At 39.8% G+C, this 21,086-nt stretch overlaps 1 protein-coding gene across 3 annotated transcripts in view; it reads left to right on the top strand.

Annotated features, from left to right (window-relative positions):
- Window positions 1-21,086, top strand: part of Exoc6b (exocyst complex component 6B) — a 455,447-nt gene that overhangs the window by 271,261 nt on the left and 163,100 nt on the right. For all 3 annotated transcript variants that reach the window (NM_001109246.2, XM_063286527.1, XM_063286526.1), the window contains 1 exon segment: window positions 4,027-4,168. In NM_001109246.2, coding sequence (NP_001102716.1) covers window positions 4,027-4,168 — 142 coding nt within the window.

Genomic DNA, 21,086 nt, shown 5'->3' with positions numbered 1-21,086 from the left:
GAACTCAAGAGTGAGTTTGGTGCTAGAAAGTTATTGATGATCCTACTTCATGTTAACAGTTTATGTTACTTATTTTACTGTAGTTTTTAATGAGATGTGAAATATTTAATTTTGCCTGGAAACTCAAGCAATTTGACTTTGAATTTTCCTTTAACCATGGGTGATCAATATTTAAGTTGTAGGAGTGTCTTGTAACAAAGTAGCCACCCCTCCTACTGTTGCAGGTTGAACAGCTCTGGCTTCCATTTCCATTCATACTCACAGTCAGACTGGCATGCTTATCCCTGTTTACTGTGAGGCAGCTGTGTCCAACCAACATTAACTAATGCTGTTCAGGTTACATGAGTGAAAGGCCAAGATCTGATCCAAGGTTGATGGGAACCAGAGTCTTGATTCTCTTCAGACCTGTCTCATTTTACTATTGATTCTCATAAATGGACATGCTGCTCCCACAGTGAAATTAATTAAAACTCTGGTTAAATTCACATAAGAATTTTTAAATGAGTTTCCTGTGAGAGTCATCTCTTGGTTTTACGTATTCTGCAATGAAGCATTTGTTATTGGCAGAGAATAAAGAAGCAGAACACCTACAGGATGCATTAGTTCAAGAAAGCAAGGAGGCAAGGCAGCTAATGAGGTGTTTGGGAGGGACAGTACTCTTACTTAGGGACTGACAGTTAGGAACTGAGTAATAAGTCTACACTGGAGTTAAAGGGACTGGTTGGCAGACAGGCAGGCGTCAGCACCATTGTATTTTGTAAACTTTCTCCTATGGCTTTGGTGTGTTTTTTCCAAACCCACTTAATTTTTTATGAGGTTTGTAAAGGTCTTGAATAAACAATTAGGATTATACAGGTTTTCCTGGAAGCTTTGGTTAATATTTTCATATGCTCTGCTTTGTCACTTTATTAAATAGCTTATTGGAAAGTTTGAAAGAGGGGTTTCTTTCCTCCTCCCCTTTCTCATGTTCTAGTAGTTAAAAATCAAATTTTAAAATCATATTTGGGTTTGTGGGGGTGTTTCCCTTTTATTGGAAACTCTTCTGTCTGCTGGTCACCTTTGGGTTGCTATCTGGCATCTGGGAGTCCTCCACTTAAAACACACTTTCAGGGAAATTACAGTCCAGAGGGTGAGTCGTGAAATTGAGACCATGATTGTAAATGTATGTAAAAGAAGGCCCAGAGGAAGGGCAGGGGATTGGGTGGGGTCAGAGAACAGGAACCAGGAGAACCTTGGAGATTACCTCCTTGTGACCTTTTGCTCATTAATATTTGAGTCTGATTTGTTGACATCTAGGTTGCCCTCTGGTGAATTGGCCAGCATGACAGAGACTGAATACCTTCAAAAACATTTCTGTGTTAATGGGCAGGCTGAATGAAATTGACATGTAACCTGAACAGGAGTTATATAGAGAGAAAGGAAGTTGTTGTGTTTTGCTGGGGAGACTCATTCTGTGGGAGCCCAGAGTGCAGGAGTTGTTGTTCTGTGCAGAATACTTTGTGGTACTTTCATTGTGACTTGTGCCCGTTTGCTGTGCTGGGACTGTGATTAGGCTCACCCAGCAATCCCCACCACTCTTGTAAAGCTTCTGTACTATTTTGGCCTTGTAACCCTTTCTGCTAAAATCAGATAGGGCTTAGCGTTTACTCTGCTCAAATTAGCATTTAATTGCTTGCTTCCCTTGATTTGCTTCAGAGGGAAATGCACTCTCACTTTTTCCCTCACAGGCAGAATTACTTGATTTAAAAGTAGAAATTCATGTGATTCTGTAGAAGACATAAGCAATAAAATATTTTGAATCCATAAAACATTTTAAGCTTATACACCCAGTGCTATATTACCAGGACAGGAATAATAATTATAAGTGTACTGCACTTGCTGAGCACCTGGTGCACAGGAGGAACTGTGCTGGAAATAGCATTGATTTTTTTTTTAAACCCAACCATTAAAATAATCTTAGTTTTCACATAGTAAAATGTAGAGAGTGGCCAAAGCCAATGTTCTAGAGCATGTTTATATAAGTGACCTCATTAGGTCACCTATTGTCACCTTTATTGTCAATTTTAGTAAATGATAGTGAGGTTGCTGGTGTTAAATGTAGAGGAAAGGAAATCTTAATGGAGCTGGGATGTAGCTCAGTGGGGAGAATGGTCACCTAGTGTGCACCAGGCTTTGGGTTCATTTCCAGCACTGCCTAAAGTGTGGTAAATTACAGGCCTTTAATCTTAATATGTGGACAGTAGAGAATATGAAGATCAGGAGTCCAAGACCACTCCTCAGCTTCCTAGCTAGTTTGGGGTTAGGAAGTATGGTATAGGGATGACCAAAGGTTGGCGTACAGCAGAAGCCCATTGTTTCTGCTCCTGTACTTGTCATAACAGCATTTCTTTCTCCTTTTTTTTTTCTTTTGCTCATTGTGGTGCTGGACATGGATCCATCCCAAGGCCTCCAACACCATTAGGCAAGTGGTCTATTACTCAGCCGTACCCCAGCCCCTTGGAACAGCGTTTACAGTGTACACAAGAGTAACCTAATACTAATAACGGCCACTTTTGATGCAAAGTAGGACAGTAACTAGTGATGTCATCGAGGAGCATAAACTATGTTTTTAATATTAGTGAATGTATAAGTGCTTTCAGTGCTTTTATAAAGATACTTAAATAATTTTAAAATTAGCTTAGAATTTATGTTAATCTCAGTGTTTTGTAAGAAACCAAAATTCACCCCTTTTTTTAATCTTTATCTTTATTAACTTGAGTATTTCTTATTTACATTTCGATTGTTATTCCCCTTCCTGGTTTCTGGGCCAACATCCCCCTAACCCCTCCCCTCCCCTTGTCTATGTTCCCCTCCCCATCCTCCTCCCATTACTGCCCTCCCCCCAACAAATATGTTCACTGGGGGTTCAGTCTTAGCAGGACCCAGGGCTTCCCCTTCCATTGGTGCTCTTACTAGGATATTCATTGCTACCTATGAGGTTAGAGTCCAGGGTCAGTCCATGTATAGTCTTTGGGTAGTGGCTTAGTCCCTGGAAGCTCTGGTAGGTTGGCATTGTTGTACATATGGGGTCTCGAGCCCCTTCAAGCTCTTCCTTTCTCTCATTCCTTCAACGGGGGTCCTGTTCTCAGTTCAGTGGTTTGCTGCTGGCATTCGCCTATGTATTTGCTGGTTTCTGGCTGTGTCTCTCAGGAGAGATCTACATCCGGTTCCTGCCGGCCTGAACTTCTTTGCTTCATCCATCTTATCTAGTTTGGTGGCTGTATATGTATGGGCCACATGTGGGGCAGGCTCTGAATAGGTGTTCCTTCAGCCTCTGTTCTAAACTTTGCCCAAAATTCTCCTTTTTAATGACATTTCAGAGGCTCTATTTGCTTTGAGTTTACAGATAAGTCATAGAGCAATAAGTACTGGTTTGTATCTAGAAACTATTGCTAAAATTTATGCTCTTTTGGAAAAGACTTTTATATTTATTTCCTCTTAATATTCTTTCTTAGTTTACTTACCATTTTGGAATATTGCATCTCTACTGTTGATCTAAAACTAATATGCTTCTTAGCTCCATAGTTGGGTTTTGTGAATATCGCTTACTGTTTTAATTATCATGACTGGTGGGATGGAGCCAGTATTTAAAATAGTTGCTGTTAACATGTGTACACTTCCAAGGCTGTAAGATGTGTAGGTATCGTGATTAGAAATTCCAAATTGAGGACTAGAATAAATTGATTAAATTTTGATATGTAGGGGTCTCCCCAGGTGGTGCAGTGCTTGTTTAGGGCACACAAAGACCCCAGGTTGACCCCAGGACCACATAACCTAGCATGGCTCCCACTGACAACAGCAACATTTCAGAGGCTGAGAAAGTAAGATCAGAAATTCAAGGTCATTCTTGATTACAAAGCAAGTCTGAAGTTATCCTGCGGTGGCTGATTCTGTCTTCAATACATAAAATAAACAAATGAATAAATAGATTTAGATGGCATTTGGTTTTAATCCATTAACTTTCTGGTTTACATGTTTGTATTTCAGGGAAAGGTGGCCCAGACAGCCTGTATGTCAGCTTGCAAGCATTTAGCCACTTCCTTGATGCAACTTTTGCTAGAAGCAGAAGTACGGCAGCTCACTTTGGGAGCATTACAGCAGTTCAATCTGGATGTCAGAGAATGTGAACGTAAGTCTGTGAACTATCTCTGCTTGCTTGTTTTATAAACGTTCATTGTCATTAATGTGAAAGAAAAACCAAACACTTTACAAATGTGTGTGTGTGTGTGTGTGTGTGTGTGTGTGTATGTGTGTTTGTCTGTGCATAAATACAATCTGCTGTGTATATATTTTTGTTGGTGGTATTTATATGGTTTCAAAGCTTCCTACACTGTACTGGCCAACCAGTAATGAAGCTCATCTCTAGGAGAAACCTATTCCTCTCCCAACAAGCACTGTGGCCTGAGGTTCGTTGCATAAGAGTGTGATTCCATGAGATGTCCCCATTCCTTCTTAACACGGCCATTTGGTATTACCATTGTTTTGGTCTTGTTCAGCTATCTCTAGGAGAAATTTTCACAGCAGCCCCTTGGTATTCTGCCTCTTACTATCTTTCTGCTCCTTCTCCTCCATGTTCCCTGAGCCATGGGTGTATGAACAGTATTATAGTTGTATCTCTTTTGGCTGTGCTCCCCATGATCTGTTGATCAGTATGCCCAGTTATAGTTTTCTGCGATGGCCTCCATTTGCTGCATAGAGGGGCTTCTTGATGAGAAGTGGTAGATACATTACCTGTGGCCTAAGGATAAGATTTAGAATGTAGTATGGAATTATGATGGTCTAGCAAAGCCGCAGGAGTTTCTTTTCTAATGTCACTGACTTCACTGGCCCTAGGAAGCTGGCTAGGTTTCCAGTGTCAGAATGATGTTCCTTCTGTTGAGCGGGTCTTAAGTCCAATTACACAGGTGTTGGTTGCCATGAACATGCACCTTTTATCCATATCTTGCCATCGTGGTAATTGTAGTGGTTCAGAGGTGTCGCAGTTGGTAGGCTGTGTAATTGCTTCCTTCCCTTGGCCACTTACAGTGACTGCTCAGTTTGTTTCCTTTGGTGGTCTTTTAAATAGCACTTACAGGGACTTCCATTTCCAGCCGTCGTAACATATTACCACAAACATCTGTAAAATAGGGACCTTCGTGAAGCAGCTATGCCTCTGTGCTGGACAACAAAGCATCAATCTGATCTTTGACAGAAGCTTCTGTGTTACCCTGGGCTTTCATCTGCAAATACTGTATAACTGCAATATGGCAACACTGTATCACCAGTGAAAATAAGACTACAGACCCCAACAGATGTGGGGTGTGGGGCTGATGAGACAGCTGAGGAAAGAGAAGAGGAGGGCTCTGGAAATCTGCAGTAGGGCAGCGTCGGAGCCTTTGGCCACCAGTACGTTGCCATGTGCAGGAACACCGTGATGCTTAAGACAACGAAGAAGCCACTGGAGTCTATGAGATGGCTAGGAATCCAGGGGCCATCTTTTCCTCCAAGACCTCGAGGCGACAGCTACCCAGGGAAGCATCTTGTGTGTCACTTAGACCACAGCTTAATGCAGTTCAGACTCCAAAGAAACTGTCATGCATTTCTTAGTTGTATATAATTGTCATCACCACATGTTTTGAGTATGTGTATGTGTATTGCAGAATGGCTAAATTAAACTGATAAATTGATTATTACTCTACACCTTTTTTATGTTTCGGATCATAAATCTCAACCTGCTGCCATCCAAATTGGATTTTTAGTCCTTCGATCTACACTCCTCCAGTGCCTTTGCTCTCCTAGCTACCAGCCCTTGCCTTCTTCACTCTTCACGTTTGAATTTGGCTCTTCCAGATCTACAATCAAGTGAAATTATGGAGTTTTCGTCTTTCTGAGCTTTGTTTATTTCACTTAACATAATGACTTCCAGATTTCCCATCTTGTCATGAATGAAGGTGTTTCTTTTGTATGTAAAGACCATTTAATGTTCATTGTGTACAGAGCCACAGTTTCTTATCTGCTCACCCAGTGGTGACAGAGCTTGACTTCATGTCTTAGCTCTTCTATACTGTGATAAACATGGAAAAACTCTGGAAAAGATTTTATTTTCTCTGGAGTGGATCATAAGGTGGCTCTTTAGTGTTGAAGGAAACTCCTACACTTTCCTCATAACTACTATCCAGGAATTCACACTCTACCAGTCCTGTAGTTTCATTTCCTTCTTGCTCTCTCTGGTGTAAGAGATGTATAATTCCAGATTTCAGAAGGCTAGAGGCAAGAAGAGCACTGTGAGTTTAAGTTCAGCCTGACCTGGGCTCCATAGTGAAGTCCAGGGCAATCTGGTCTATGTAAGAAAAACTTGCCTCAAAAAGTAATAAAAGATATATGACTGGAAGAGAACTTTTCTACATTTAGGAAAAGGTACTGATCTAGTTATTTTTCAAGAAGCTTAAAATACTTTATCAAGTTAAGGACAAAGAAAGCCACACAATAGCATAGATTATTAAGTAAGCAGAATAAAGAAAAAATCAGCCAAAGAAGGAAAAGACATGTGAGTTATTTTGAATTTAGTATCAGAAACATGCAAATCAGAACACTATACAATGATACCTTCAAAGCCCTAGAATAAAAAAGGAACATGTCAAGTTAAGTAAAATTCTGAATCTCTCAAAAATATACCTGAAGAATGAAAGCTAAATAATGTTAGTTCAAATACACAGAAATCGAGAGAACCGGTAGTCAGATCGATGCCACAGCAAATACAGAAAGTTTTTCAGGTTAAAGGGAAGTGATGCCATGCATTACCCAGTTCTATGGTGGGTTCATCTCCAGCAGTGTTTCTACCATACCCTTTCCTAGAGCTTTGAGGCTGTCAGTCACTGAGAAATGGCATCTCATTTTCTCCTCTGAATCCAGGCAGGTTTCTGACTTTACTGTAAACAATAGAATATGGAAGCAGCAACCCTTCCTGGCTTCTGAGACTAGACCTTGAGAGAAGACACAACATCCCTGTCTTCAGTTAGTGTTGCTTGTAGAGGCCAAGGCCTCCATAATATGAGGAAGCTGTATAGGCAGCTCTTGTAGATGAACCACATAAAGAGAGCCTGAGTGTGTGTGCAGACTGAGCGAGCCCATTTTCAGCTGTCTAGTTGGTTTAGGATTTTCTTCCTTTTAAGATTAATTTGCTGTTATTTTAAAAGTAAGGTAGAAATTTAGATACTTGGAGATTTTACTCTTTTCTGATATGAACATTTTAATAGTAGGACTTAGTCTTGTGATGATGGTTTGAATGAAAAGGCCCCCATAGCTTATAGGCAGTGGTACTATTGGAGATGTGGCCTTGTTGAAGTTGATGTGGCTTTGTTGGAGGAAGTGGGATTTTAGGTTTCAGAAGCTCAAGCCAGGCCCATTGTCACTCTCTCTTCCTACTGCTTTTGGATCTGGATGTAGAACTCTCAGCTATGTCTTCAACACCATGTCTGCCTGAATGCTGCCATGCTCCCTTCCATGATGACAATGGACTAAAACCTCTTAACTGTAAGCCAGCTCCTAGTTAAATGTTTTCCTTTGTAAGAGTTGCCTTGGTCATAGTATCTCTTCATAGCAGTAGACTACCCGACTAAAACAACTCCTGAGTTTGCATCAGCTGCATTCTACATATTTAGTTACATGAGTATTTTTATTTTGATTTGACTTGATGTTTGAAACAGTGCCTCCCCATATAGTAGTCCAAGCTGGGCTCAAACTTACTGCATCATTCTCCTGAGTGTCGGGAATGTAGCTATCTGCCATCATATTAGCTTATTGCATTCATTTTAAGTTTTTATTCAATTCAGTATTTTCATATTACCTTTAGGTTTTCTTATTTTGGGGGATGTTTTCTGCTTTTAATTTATACATTTTTATTTCAGATAGTTTTTAGTAAAGTTTGGAAATACACAACTATGAACACATTGGGTTTTCAGATTTGATCTATTCATTATTTAGAAGTTTGTGGCATACTTCCCCAATGTTTATACAAATTCAGTTATAATTTCAAGTTTAGTCAGAGAGCATGCTCTGCATAATTTCTGTTCTGGTACTAATATCTTGAGATTATTTTTAATGACCCAGTTTATTAAGTATTCCTGTTTCACTTGGACAAAACTATATGCGTGTTCTAAGCAGCTGTGTGACAGTTCATAGGGTGACAGGGTAGCACTCACTGGTCCTGCCCAGCACACCCCTGCACTCTCCTGTTGTTGTTGGCTGTGGGCTGGCTTTGTTGCTGAGGTTATTTGTGTTTCTGTTGTAGATATACTCACCGCTCAGGATGCACTGCCGTTCACTCTGTATCCGAGGCTGGCCTTGAACATTTCCTGCTGCTTTCTACGTTTTCTCTCCTGTATCTTATATCATTTGCCCTCCCCCACTGTCTTGCTTACATTGATTTTTGTTAGATCTTGTGTGGCTTACGGCTTACTACTGTAGCTCCTTGTTTACTTCTAGTTGTTACAGTTGTCAGTAGTAACTAGGAGACAGGATGTGCAAATACTTTTTCACAAGGAACACTTTAAAATGTTGCAACACCTTTTCAGTTTTCCAGTGTCTTCTGGGTTTTTAATGCTCCATTTATTTATTCAACATTTTTATCCCTGATATGCTTAATCTTGAATTCTGTCTATTGCTTTATCTTCTTTGGTAATGGTTTTCAATAGTTTCTAATCTGCAGTAAAAATGAGTTCACATTCATTCCTCATTTCCAGCACTTGTCTTTTGATAATTCTCTATGAGCGCCAGTTGGGGCTGTTGTGTTATTCACAAGGCAGTTCTAGGAGGCAGGAGCTTTACATGCTAGTTAGACACTCCACCCTGACTTCTTACCCACACTGCTTCAGCACCTTTTTTTTTTTTTTTTTTTGGTTCCCTTTTGGTCTTTTCTAGTTGTCGTCCCACAATTCTCAGGTTCTTTTTCCTCTTTGACATATAGAACATTTTAATAATTGCTATTCAAATAGTTCTTATATCTACATGGTTTTCAGCATATTCCCTGATTAATTTTTCCCACTGGTTCTGAGGTTTTTAATGCTATGCATTTTTTCATTATTTACTGAATTTCTGAGATTTTAAATTTTACCTTGTTTGGTGTTTTAATTTAAAAGATTAAAGTCACTTGGAATTGGTTGTATGCAGTCAAGGGGTGCTTTTAAGCATTCATAGGGTCTGTAGCAGCCCAATAAGCACAATTCCAAAGCAAAGCCCTTTGAAGTGTTCAGCCCACCATGCTAGAGCGTGGCAGGCCTTCTGTCCTGCGTGTTGGAAACAGTAGGTACAACTGGACCTACACAAATTAGTCTGCATATTTGTGGTCTCGCTTTTCTCTGCTTGGGAAATCACTTTCCACAAACACATGATTTTGTGCCTGTTATAATTTAATCTGTAATATCTGCTACAAGTTCATGTTTTATTGTTCCTCAGATGGCAATGCTATCCTTTGAGACACTGAACTTGAGGCTCATAGAAGTAGATCATTGGGGGCAGGCTTTGAAATTGTTAGGATAGCTCTTGATTCCAGTATTGTTCTGCATTCTGGTTTTCTATGAGGTAAGGAATCTCTTCCATATGCTTCTGCTGTTGTGAATGCTACCATGCTCCCCTCTAATAGGCAGGATGGGAATCCCCTAAATTGAAACCTCAGATAAAGTTTATCTCCCTTAAATTGGTTGCGTCAGGTGTTTTGGTCACAACAGCGCATCACCAAGTATCCAGTGAGATATTTGTGATTTTCAGCATCTGCTCTGTTCTTTTTCTGTCTAGTGACTTGAATTTCCATCCCTGTTTTGCATTGTTTAAATGAAGGTGAAATCCTTGACTACTGATTATATTTCCTCTAGGACTGATTTGAGACCCAGAGTCTTGCCTATGCTAGCCAATTACTGTAGCACTGAGCAATAGCACTAGCCCTACCATCTTTCAAGCCTTTAATTGCTTTATGAGCTTCAGTTTCCCTAAATATTTTCTGTAATAAACATGTATGTATCATTTGTATAATGAAAACAATTACTTCTAAAAACTCTTGGAGAGACATTTATATGAGCCTACTACTGTATACACCATAGACTGATGGGCAGAACACTCATTTCAATGTTGTTGAAAATAAGCTGGACAGAACAGCCATCTAATGAGAATGGAGTTGGAAACTAGAAAAGAGACAAAGCAAAACTACTTTCCTGCAGAGCTGTCATCCTCAGAGAGAGAAAGAGATCTATAAGAACCTACTAGGGACAAACAGATTCCAGCTCATTCTGTAAACCAAGAAAAGAAAGGTCACCTCTACAAGTGTGGTTGTCTTGCTAAGTTGAAAAAACATGAGCTAGAGTTCAGGAGGCATGGCCATGGTTCTTGAAAACTCAGAGATGGCTTAGTGGGCAAAGTTCTTACCATGCAAGCATGAGGACCCAAACTTGAATCCTTCCAACCCAAGTCAAAGCCAGGCACAGCAGCATGTATCTGTAATCTCAGATCTCCTACAGCAAAATTGAAATCAGAGACAGGAGAATCCTCAGAATCTGTGAACCACTAAGTTTGGCTCTCAAAAAAAGAAATGGAAAGTGAGAGCTCACACCTGAAGTTGTCCTATGATCTCCACACATATACCATGGTACACATGTGACTATACTCACATAAGAATATGCATGCATGTGTGCATACATAAAATATATATCATATAATTTCTTAAAAGTAAAATCATTGCTTTACTTCCTTACAATTTAGAAACAAGTCTAATTCTGGGAATGTCATATAGATATGGTAATACTCAGTAGTGAAAACCTCATCCTAGAAGGTACCTATTAGATGTTTTTGCATCTAATTAGCCAAAATTCATTCTTATAATTCATGTCTTAATAGGTTATATGCTAGAAGGATAAAAGCATGATCCCTGGCTAAATTAATCATAATTGATTACTGAAGCCAAGAACAAAGCCATTCTCTTGAGTTGAAGAAAGAATGAGCATTCTTTGTGTTAGAAGGAAAAGAGGGAAGAGGTTGAAGTTAGACTCCAGTCAGTCTCCCAGGGAGGGAAGGCATGATGAGTGATAGGCAATGACTGGTGGACTGTCACTGTCATAAAGCTAAGAGGCGCAACAGAGAAAGGGGGATACAGTAGAACATACGGCTGAGAAGAAGAGAAATGTTCTGGAAAGAATAGTGCAGAATGAAAAAAAAAAGTCACTCTTAGAACTTGATCTTTGAGTACTTTGTGTTTAGATGAATGAACAACTTTTTGTGGCTCTTCAGGTGAGTCCACTTCCACAGTGCAAAGGCAATTCTCCATTAAGAGTAAGAGTGCAGAGATGATCCTCTTAAAGAGTTTGGAGCACACTAGTTTGCTAACTATGTCAAAGCAGTTTCCAGTTCTAAAGAGCCAGGATTTTGTCAGGAAGGCCATGTAGCTTCAGGGTTAGTTAAGGTGCAAGACCTGACAGTCCTACTATTAAAACTAGTATTAACATTCAACTTGAGACTACTTGTGGTAGTTTGAGTGAGAATCAACCCCATAGGCTCAAGGTTGAATACTTGGTACCTATTTGGTGGAACTGTTTAGGAAGGATTAGGAGGTGTGGCCTTGTTGGAGGAGGTGTGTGACATGGGGTAGGTTTAAAAATTTCAAAACCCCATACCATTCTCATTTAGCCCTCCCTGCCTGGTGATTGAGGATCAAGATATAAACATTGAGCCACTGGTCCAGCACCCTGCCTACCTGCCTGCCGTGTCTTAGCCATCATGTTCTTGAATTCTCATTAACCTTTGGAAACTGAAAGCCCCAAGTAAGTTTTTTCTTCTATAAGTTGCATTGGTTATGATGTCTTATCGCATCAATAGAAAAGTAACATAGACACTATTGATGGGGCCTGACAGTTTTACTGAAACTTAGTGTAAGCATTTATCTGGAGACTAACCATTACTCGGCCTGACACCCTACTAATAAACCTAGCATCAGTCATGAAAACCTTTTCTATATATTAAAGAGCCCCTGAGCTTCACTGATTGAGGATTTAACGTTTCATTTCTGACTGGCAGTAATTTATCTGTCAAGAAACTTTCCATGGACATTTATTTCAGTTAAGAAGAAAGAAATTCTATTCTATGCCTTTCCCTATACCACCCCCTTCATTTTTTACTTCAGATGCTCAATGGTCTATAAAAAATCTTAAAGAATTGATACATTAAAGTCAAATAGTTAGATAGAGGCGTATAAAAGCAGCCCTATGACAAGTTAATTAGCATGTACATCTTTCTACCCACTGGTTTATGTGAGAGATAGTTTCTCCTTTTTGTCTGTGAGTCCTTGGAGGAAGTGACTAAGTCCTGAAAGAAAATGTGGACATGATGGAATGTAAGTGTGCACTGAATGTTTGACTCTTAAGGCCTGTGCTGCCATTTTCATAGATCCAGAACAAAGAGAGGAGTCGTTCATACCAGCATGAGCTGAGTTACTCCGCTAGGATAGTGTCATCTTAGTCAGCTTGACAGAATCGATACATTTTATCTCTTTCTCTTAGATTGACCACACTGGCAAATTATTTAGTGCTTTTCAATCTTATTTCTAAATGGGAATAATGCCAACTATTGTAGGGTAAAGCTAGAGTTGAATAAACTAATACATGAAGGGACTTATTTCACTGGATGATAAATGTTGTGTTCCCTCCATTATCGTCCTCAGAACAGGAGCAGCAGTAAGCCTAGATTCTGTCATTTGGAAAGTCTTCTGGTTTGAATGTTGTCTGTAGTTTGTGTCTTATAAACGTGAAGATGCTATTTAGCTTACTATAAAAATTAACTTAAGTTTCTTGGTAATTATCTTCAAAACCTCTTGGGTTGTTCTGGAAATTGTGATCCATAGCTGATGGCTGTCTTCTTCCCAGCTTGACACTTTTGCAAGAAATCACTCAGTAGCTCCACTGTTCTAAAGTCCTTGCCACTGCCTAGGTTATCAGCCTCTGGAGGTGTGATACTGAAGTGATTCTAGCTGGCAGCCCATCAAACCAAGAACCTGGAGGGTAGAGTTAAGAAGGCGTGAGAAGACTATTTCTGTACTTTTAAATTTTAACAGTGACCTTGGTTTTTCTGATATGTATAAGTTTCATCCCGCATTTCTGTATTAGTTACTTTCCATTTTGCTCTCATCAAATATCTGGTAAGCAACTAAGTGGAGGAAAAACTTAATTTGACTTAAAGTTTCAAGTGATACAGTCCATTGTAGTAGGGGAAGGTGTGGCAGCAGGAGTGTGAGGCTTCTGGTCACATTGCATGTGAAGTAGGAAGCAGAGGACTTGATAAGGAAGCAAAGTCAGGCTATCAAATCTCAAGCCTCCTTCCATTCCCAGAAACTCACTTTCTCCAGTGAGGCTCCATAGCTTTCCTCATCAGTGCTCAAATACAAGAGCCACAACAGTCTCCAACACTGTGCTTTGAAATTTGGTGTTAGAAGTTAATTCAGTAACCTGTCCATTTATTCAGCAAAATATATGTGGTGCTCCAGCTCTGGACGTTGTCTGAGAGCAGATGTAGTAGACTTCAGAGAAAGGAGGAACTTTGCTATCCCAAGAGATTAAGAGTCGTCCAAAAGTCAATTTTACTTTTTTTTTCCCTTTTGGAAGTAGAAGGAATGATTTTTTTTATTGGATATTTTTTATTTACATTTCAAATGTTCCCTGTTTCCTGTCCATAAGCCTCCTATCCCCCAACCCCCTGCCTTAGGGTGTTCTCCCTCCCCAACCGCCCCCACTTCCCGACTCCCCTTCTTGACATTCGCTTACACTGGGGGGTCCAGCCTTGGCAGCACCAAGGTCTTCTCCTCCCAGTGGTGCCTAAAAAGGCATCCTCTGCTACATATACATATACATATGGAGCCATGGGTCAGTCCATGTATAGTCTTTGGGTGTTGGCTTAGTCTCTAGGAGCTCTGGTTGGCTGGCATTGTTGTTCTTATGGGGTTGCAAGCCCCTTCAGCTCCTTCAATCCTTTCTCTTAACTCCTCCAATGAGGACCCCGTTCTCAGTTCAATGGTTTGTTGCTAGCACCAACATCTGTATTTGTCACGCTCTGGCTGAACCTCTCAGGAGACAGCTGTATTAGGTTCCTGTCAGCATGCGCTTCTTGGCTTCATTAATATTGCCTAGTTTTGGTGGCTGTATATATATATGGACTGGATCCCCAAGTGTGGCAAGTTCTGAATGGCTATCTCTTTAGTCTCTGCTCCAAACTTTGTCTCCATATCTCCTCCTATAAATGTTTTTATTCCCCCTTTTAAGAAAGACTGAAGCATCTGCACTTTGGTTGTCCTTCTTGAGCTTCATGTGGTCTATGGATTGTATCTTGGATAATATGAGCTTTTGGGCTAACATCCACTTATCAGTGAGTGCATGCCATGTGTGTTCTTTTGTGATTGAGTTACCTCACTCACTGGTATATGCCCAGGAGTAGTATAGCTGGCTCCTCAGGTAGTACAATGTCCAATTTTCTGAGGAACTTCCAGTCTGATTTCCAGAGTGGTTGTACCAGTTTGCAATCCCACCAACAATGGAGGACTGTTCCTCTTTCTCCACATTCTCGCCAGCATCTGTTGTCACCTGAGTTTTTTTATCTTGGCCATTCTGACTGGTGTGAACTGGAATCTCAGGATTGTTTTGATTTGTATTTCCCTGATGACTAAGGATGTTGAACATTTCTTTAGGTGCTTCTTACCCATTCGATATTCCTCAGTTGAGAATTCTTTGTTTAGCTCTGTACCCCATTTTTAACAGGGTTATTTGGCTCTCTGGAGTCTAACTTCTTGAGTTCATTGTATATATTGGATATTAGATCTCTATCAGATGTAGGATTGGTAAAGATCTTTACCTAATCTGTTGGTTGCTGTTTTGTCTGAATGACAGTGTCCTTTGCCTTACAGAAGCTTTGCAGTTTTATGAGGTCCCATTTGTCTATTCTTCATCTTAGAGCATGAACCATTGGTGTTCTGTTCAGGAAAATTCCCCAGTGCCCATGTGTTTGAGGCTCTTCCCCACTTTTTCTTCTATTAGTTTCAGTGTATCTGGTTTTATGTGTAGTTCCTTGATCTCCTTGGACTTAAGGTTTTATACAGGCTGATAATGGGTGATTTGGGTCTGAACCAATATCTTATTTAACCTCTCTAAGCAGTAATCTGGAAATACAAAATTCCTTTATGTTCTTATACAAAGTCAAGTAGATAGATGTAAAACTATTAGAAGTGATTTGTTTTGGATTTTTTTCTTTTACAAGGATCATTTCCTTATGTACATATCTATATATTTTATTTTTCATTTTTCTATTGTATATTCAGCTTCCTAAATTATTTAAAGATTTAAAACTTCAAAATCAGAAAATAATGAAACCAAATGTATGTTACATTGTGGATTGTTGTCTATGTGTAGGTGAAAGCAGGCAAAAGATAAGGCTAGTGCCTGTGATTAGGCAATAGGAAAAGAAGGTTGGCTGAGAGTTTTAGAAAAGGAACAAAGAATAGAGAAGGACAAAGAATTTGGAGGAAAAGGATGAACCAGATCCACATGGCTTTAAATAGCCACAGGTAGAGCTATGAGTATCATAGAAGGGATAGAATAATATAGGACAATTTGTCCAATCTAGGTGGGCAGCTTATATCAATATCAATTGGCTCTGAGTTCATTGTGTGGGTGTTTTGTGAGTTGGGAATTTACTGTTATAAATCTGACTGATAAATTAAAAGTCTGTAGAGTTGTGATTTTACTGGGTTACATGGATTTGTAACAGCTTGCCGCAGGGAGTGGATGACTGAAAATGCGAGCAGTTCCCATGGGAGAAGTTGGGCAGACTCAGCATGGGATTATCCATGGGGGTGTGGAGACTCCTGGGGCCAGAGAGTAGCTGGCAATAGCATAGACTGACTTTTTAAATTATGACATGCAATATTACATAACTATCATTTTACTGTAACCCACTATTTTCCATAAATTTTTCCATATGAATATCTGAACAAGAAGTTAAAATTAATATATTACTGTGAATTATCCTAGTGTGTTTGCTTTGCCTTGTTATTTTGGTTTTGATGGCTGGCTAAGCTCAGCTTTGGCTTACTACTAAAAAAGCACAAGGTCCCTGTAGACTTCCACATCATCATTCTTACCCTAATAATCCTTAATTTGCAAGCCAGGGACTCAAATTGGAGACTCTTCCTAATTTCTAAATACAACATTTAAACAGATTTAAGATATCAATGACCCTCCTATGTTATAAAAGAGTAGCAGAAAACTACGTGTTGTATGTGCATTCTAATGGAAAGATGAAGTTTCTTTCTAACTTCCTGAAGAATTCATTTGGGTTCAATATCAGTCACCAGGAGCTCCTGCAAAGTTTAACTATTTTAATCTCTTCATATATAATCCATAAAATTGATGTGTTTAAGTCTCTTTGTCTCAGGTGAAATATTCACTGTGGCAACCTTAAATGAGCCTGCTTCTTTCTGGTCATTCTACTGGATGTTAGGGACTAAGGATCCTTTGTAGAAAGGTCCTTCTGAACTGCAGGCTTGTAGCCCAGATATGTGCTGATTGCTATAACTGTGTCCATTTTAAATTTTCTCCACTCCATGTATATAGCTGCTCTTGACTTGTTTCTCTTCTGTCACCCTTCCCAAGAATCTCTGAGCTTGACTTATTTATGGCATAACTAAGATATTCCTAATGTTTGGAAGTGAAGAGAGAGATCCATGGAGAACCTAGTGGAAGCAGAGAGAGTACGTGTGTTGTCCATGTTGCTTCCTTCGTCTGCAGACTCTGATGCTTGCCTGCATTATGTCAAGAGAGTTTCTTAAAGAATAGCTGCACCAGAGCTGGGACCAGATCTGCCTCAGTCAACCAAGCAGACAAGGAAAGTGCCTATTAGCCTGCGCTCTAAACCCACACTATATACTCTGATGTCCTACAGTAACTAAGTTGTCAATCAAAGTGATAAGTCATGCAGAATGCATAACCAGTTCCCCCCGGTTTCTGCTCTGGTTCCCAAGACAACACATATTTCCTTCAAGATATATTCTTTCTTACTTTGCTTCTTACCCCAAAGCACTTCAGTTTAGATCCTAGTCACAGGACAGAATGCTGAAGAGAGTCTTCTCTGGCAAGGACAACAAAAGGGAAAACCTTGTGGGGGAAGAATCAAGAAGCCATGGTAGCTTAGCCCCTGTGCATTGGCCAAGAGAACATGGCAAGTTTGTGGCTCAAGCTGAAGTTTTCACTTCATACATTTGGATTTTTGTTTACTCTGCCAGCTAGCTGCAGCCCTTAGTGGAGCTCCTTAAATTTTGCTATCATAATTCTGCTTAGGTTCTTGATGTAGACATTTCTAGAAAGAGCTACGATTTGCTGTTTTGATTGTAACATTGCAAGCAACCACATGACTCGTATTCCTCTTCCTTTTGCAATCCGTAGATGGCAGCCAAATCTCAGTCCTCCAATACTTTTAGCAAAAGGGGATTCTGTGTTCTGTCAAATGCTTTTTCTGCATCTAAGGGGATGATCGTGTGGTTTTTTTTTCTTTGAGTTTGATTATATTGTGAATTATGTTAATGGATTTTTATATATTGACCCAACCTTGCATCCCTGGGATAAAGCCTATTTGATCATGGTGAATGATTGTCTTGATGTGTTTTAGGATTGGGTTTGCAAGAATTTTATTGAGTATTTTTGCATTGATATTCATAAGTGAGATTGGTGTGAAGTTCTCTTTTTTGGTTCAGTCCTTTTGAGGTTTAGGTATCAGTAACTGTGGCTTCATAGAATGATTTAGGTAGTGGTCCTTTTGTTTCTATTGTACGGAATTGTTTAAGGAGTATTGGTATCAGGCCTTCTTCGAAGGTCTGGTGGAATTCTGCACTAAATTCATCTGACCCTGGGCTTTTTTTTTTTTTTTTTTTTTTTGGTTGAGAGGTTTTTAATGACTTCTTCTATTTCCTTATGGAATATGGGCCAGTTTAGATAGTTTACCTGCTCTTGATTTAAATTTGGCATGTGGTATCTGTATATATAACCATCTATTTCATCTAGATTTTCCAGTTTTGTTGAGTATAGGCTTTTTGTAGTAGGCTCTGATGATTTTTTGAATTTCCCCCTCTTCTGTTATGTCTCCCTTTTCCTTTCTGATTTTGTTAATTTGGATGCTGCCTCTGGGCCCTTTAGTTAATTTGGCTAGGGGTTTACCTATGTTGTTGATTCTCTCAAAGAACCACCTTTTGGTTTTGTTGATTCTTTGTATTGTTTTCTTTGTTTCTATTTTGTTGATTTCTGCCCTGAGTTTGACTTTCCTGCTGTCTACTCTTGGGTGTGTTTGCTTCTTTTTCTTCTAGAGCTTTCAAGTGTGCTGTTAAGTTGCTCCTATTTCTTTACCGGAGCACTTAACACTCTTTAGCGCTCTTAGCACTGCTTTCATTGTGTCCCATACATTTGGGTATGATGTGTCAACATTTTTATTAAATTCCAGGAAGTCTTTAATTTCTTTCTTTATTTCTTCCCTGACCAAGTTATCATTAAGTAGAGAGTTGTTCAGTTTCCACGTATATGTGGGATTTCTCTTGTTTTTGCTGTTATTTAAGACCAGCCTTAGGCCATGGTGATCTGATAGGATGCATGGGATTATTTCAATCTTCTTGTATTGGTTAAGAGTTATTTTGTGACCAGTTATATGGTTGATATTGGAGAAGGTACCATGCGGTGCTGAGAAGAAGGTGTATTCTTTTGTTTTAGGGTAAAATGTTCCATAGATACCTGTTAAATCCATTTAGTTCATAACCTCTGTTACTTTCACTATGTCTCTGTTTAGTTTCTGTGACAATTGTAAGGACAAAGGCTGCCTTAGGCAAACACCAGGTGGAATTTAGGATAACACCCTGTTCCAGGAAATGAGCTAACTGCCCTTAACAGGGGTCCTTCACCACCCTGTCTGCATGCCAAAGATATTTCTCCACCAAGGGCCTCCAATGAATTCAAAGGATAATAGGTGGCCACCAATGAATTAAAAAAGTAATAGGCCTCACCAATGAGAAATAACCAACTCATGCTGTAACCTAAAGCCTATATCCTGAAACAGTATAAAGGGTGTGGGTCTTTGTTCTTCGGGGTCGCCTCTGTCCAGATTACAGGGTCACTCCAGTGTACTAGATTATTAAACCTCTTGCGCATTGCATCGATCTCCATCTCTGTGTTTTTGTGAGTGGGACCTCCTGGACGTAGGACTGATCAGGTCCTACACAATGACTTATCCATTGGTAAGAGTGGGATGTTGAAGTCTCCCTCTCTTATTGTGTGGAGTTCAATATGTGTTTTGAGATTTAGTAAAGTTTCCTTTATCAATGTGGATGCCCTTGCATTTGGGACATAGATGTTCAGAATTGAGACTTTTTCTCTTGGTAGATTTTTTCCATTGGTGAATATGAAGTGTCCTTCCTCAGCATGCTTGATAACTTTTGGTTGAAAGTCTATTTTATTGGATGTTAGGCTGCAACTCCAGCTTGTTTCTTGGGACCATTTGCTTGGAAGATCTTTTTCCATTCTTGTACTCTGAGATAGTGTCTGTCTTTGTTATCAAGGTGTTTTTCTTGTATACAGCAAGCATGTTTATTTATATTTCAAATGTTATCCCCCTTCCTGGTTTCCCCTCTGAAAACTCCCCATTCCACCCCTCTATCCCTTCCTCCATGAATATGCTCCCCTACTAAGTCACCCACTCCAGCCCTACGGCCCTAGCCAAGCATTCCACTATGCTGGGGCATCATGCCTTCACAGGAACAAGGTCTTCCCCTCCCATTGATGCCAGATAAGGCCATCGTCTGCTACGTATGCAGCTGGAGCCATGGGTCCCTCCATGTGTAATCTTTGGTTGATGATTTAGTCCCTGGGAGCTCTGGGAGGTCTAGTTGGTTGATATTGTTGTTCTTCCTATGGGATTGCAAACCCTTTCAGCTCCTTCACTCTTCCACTAACTGCTTCTTTGTGGTCCCCATGCTCAGAAGATGGTTGGCTGCAAGCATCCACTTCTATATTGGTAAGGCTATGGCAGAGCCTCTCAGGAGTCATCCATATCAGGCTCCTTTCAGCAAGCACTTCTTGGCATCAGTAAATGTCCAGGATTGGTGTCTGCGTATGGTATGGATCCCAGGTGGGGCAGTCTCTAGATGGCCTTTCCTTCAGTCTCTGCTCTACTCTTTGTCCATGTATTTTCTTTAGTCAGGAGCAATTCTGGGTTAAAATTTTGAGAAGGGTGGGTAGCCTGATCCCTCACCTGGGGGCTGTGCCTAACCTCTGGATATCGTCTGTACAGGTCCTCTCTCCCCTTTGTTGGGGAACTCAGAAAAATAGCAAGCTATACATTATATAAGTCAAGAATTATGTTTGTCCTGTCCATCTTGGCTCTTTTCTTCCTCGTATAGTGTCTGATACTTAGTTCTTATAGGATAAGTGATTGTTGAATTTGCTAAAACTAATATAGGTAAAAACTACTATAGTTTGTGGTTCATTTCTTCCTGCTTCAAGATTGGGAATGAACATAGGTATGAAGTCCCCCTGTGTAGATGTTATATGATATGAAGAATGGAGCAAAGAGATGTGGCTGGAATACCAAGTTCTATGAGTTGGCGAGTGGTGTTTTTAGTGTTCATACCCTGCACATACAATTAAAAAGTAGGACAGTTGTTCCTGACTTCACCCACTGAGAGTCCTGGGCTGGAACCGATTAGCTTCAGTTTTGCCACCAACTAGCTATACAGTCTTGTGTATTCTTATATTTGGATTTTGGGGTCTACTTTACAGGATGGGAAAGTCACATTAGATTATTTCCAAGATAGATTAGGGGAAATTATGTGGATTTTTTTTTTATTTCTGCAAAGAGATGTAAGGATTAGAGACGATAATGTATGTGAACTATTTCTTTGATCAAATATATAAATATTTGTAATTGCTAAATATTTATTATGTTGATAAAACTTTCAGAATAGATACATACAGTGTCTTATCCTGTAGATTTCCATTCAAGCTTATAGTTTG

Source organism: Rattus norvegicus, chromosome 4 (genome assembly GCF_036323735.1).
Source record: "Rattus norvegicus strain BN/NHsdMcwi chromosome 4, GRCr8, whole genome shotgun sequence".
Taxonomy (NCBI): domain Eukaryota; kingdom Metazoa; phylum Chordata; class Mammalia; order Rodentia; family Muridae; genus Rattus; species Rattus norvegicus.
Note: the sequence above shows the minus strand (reverse complement) of the source record. Positions and strands in the feature narration are given on the sequence as shown.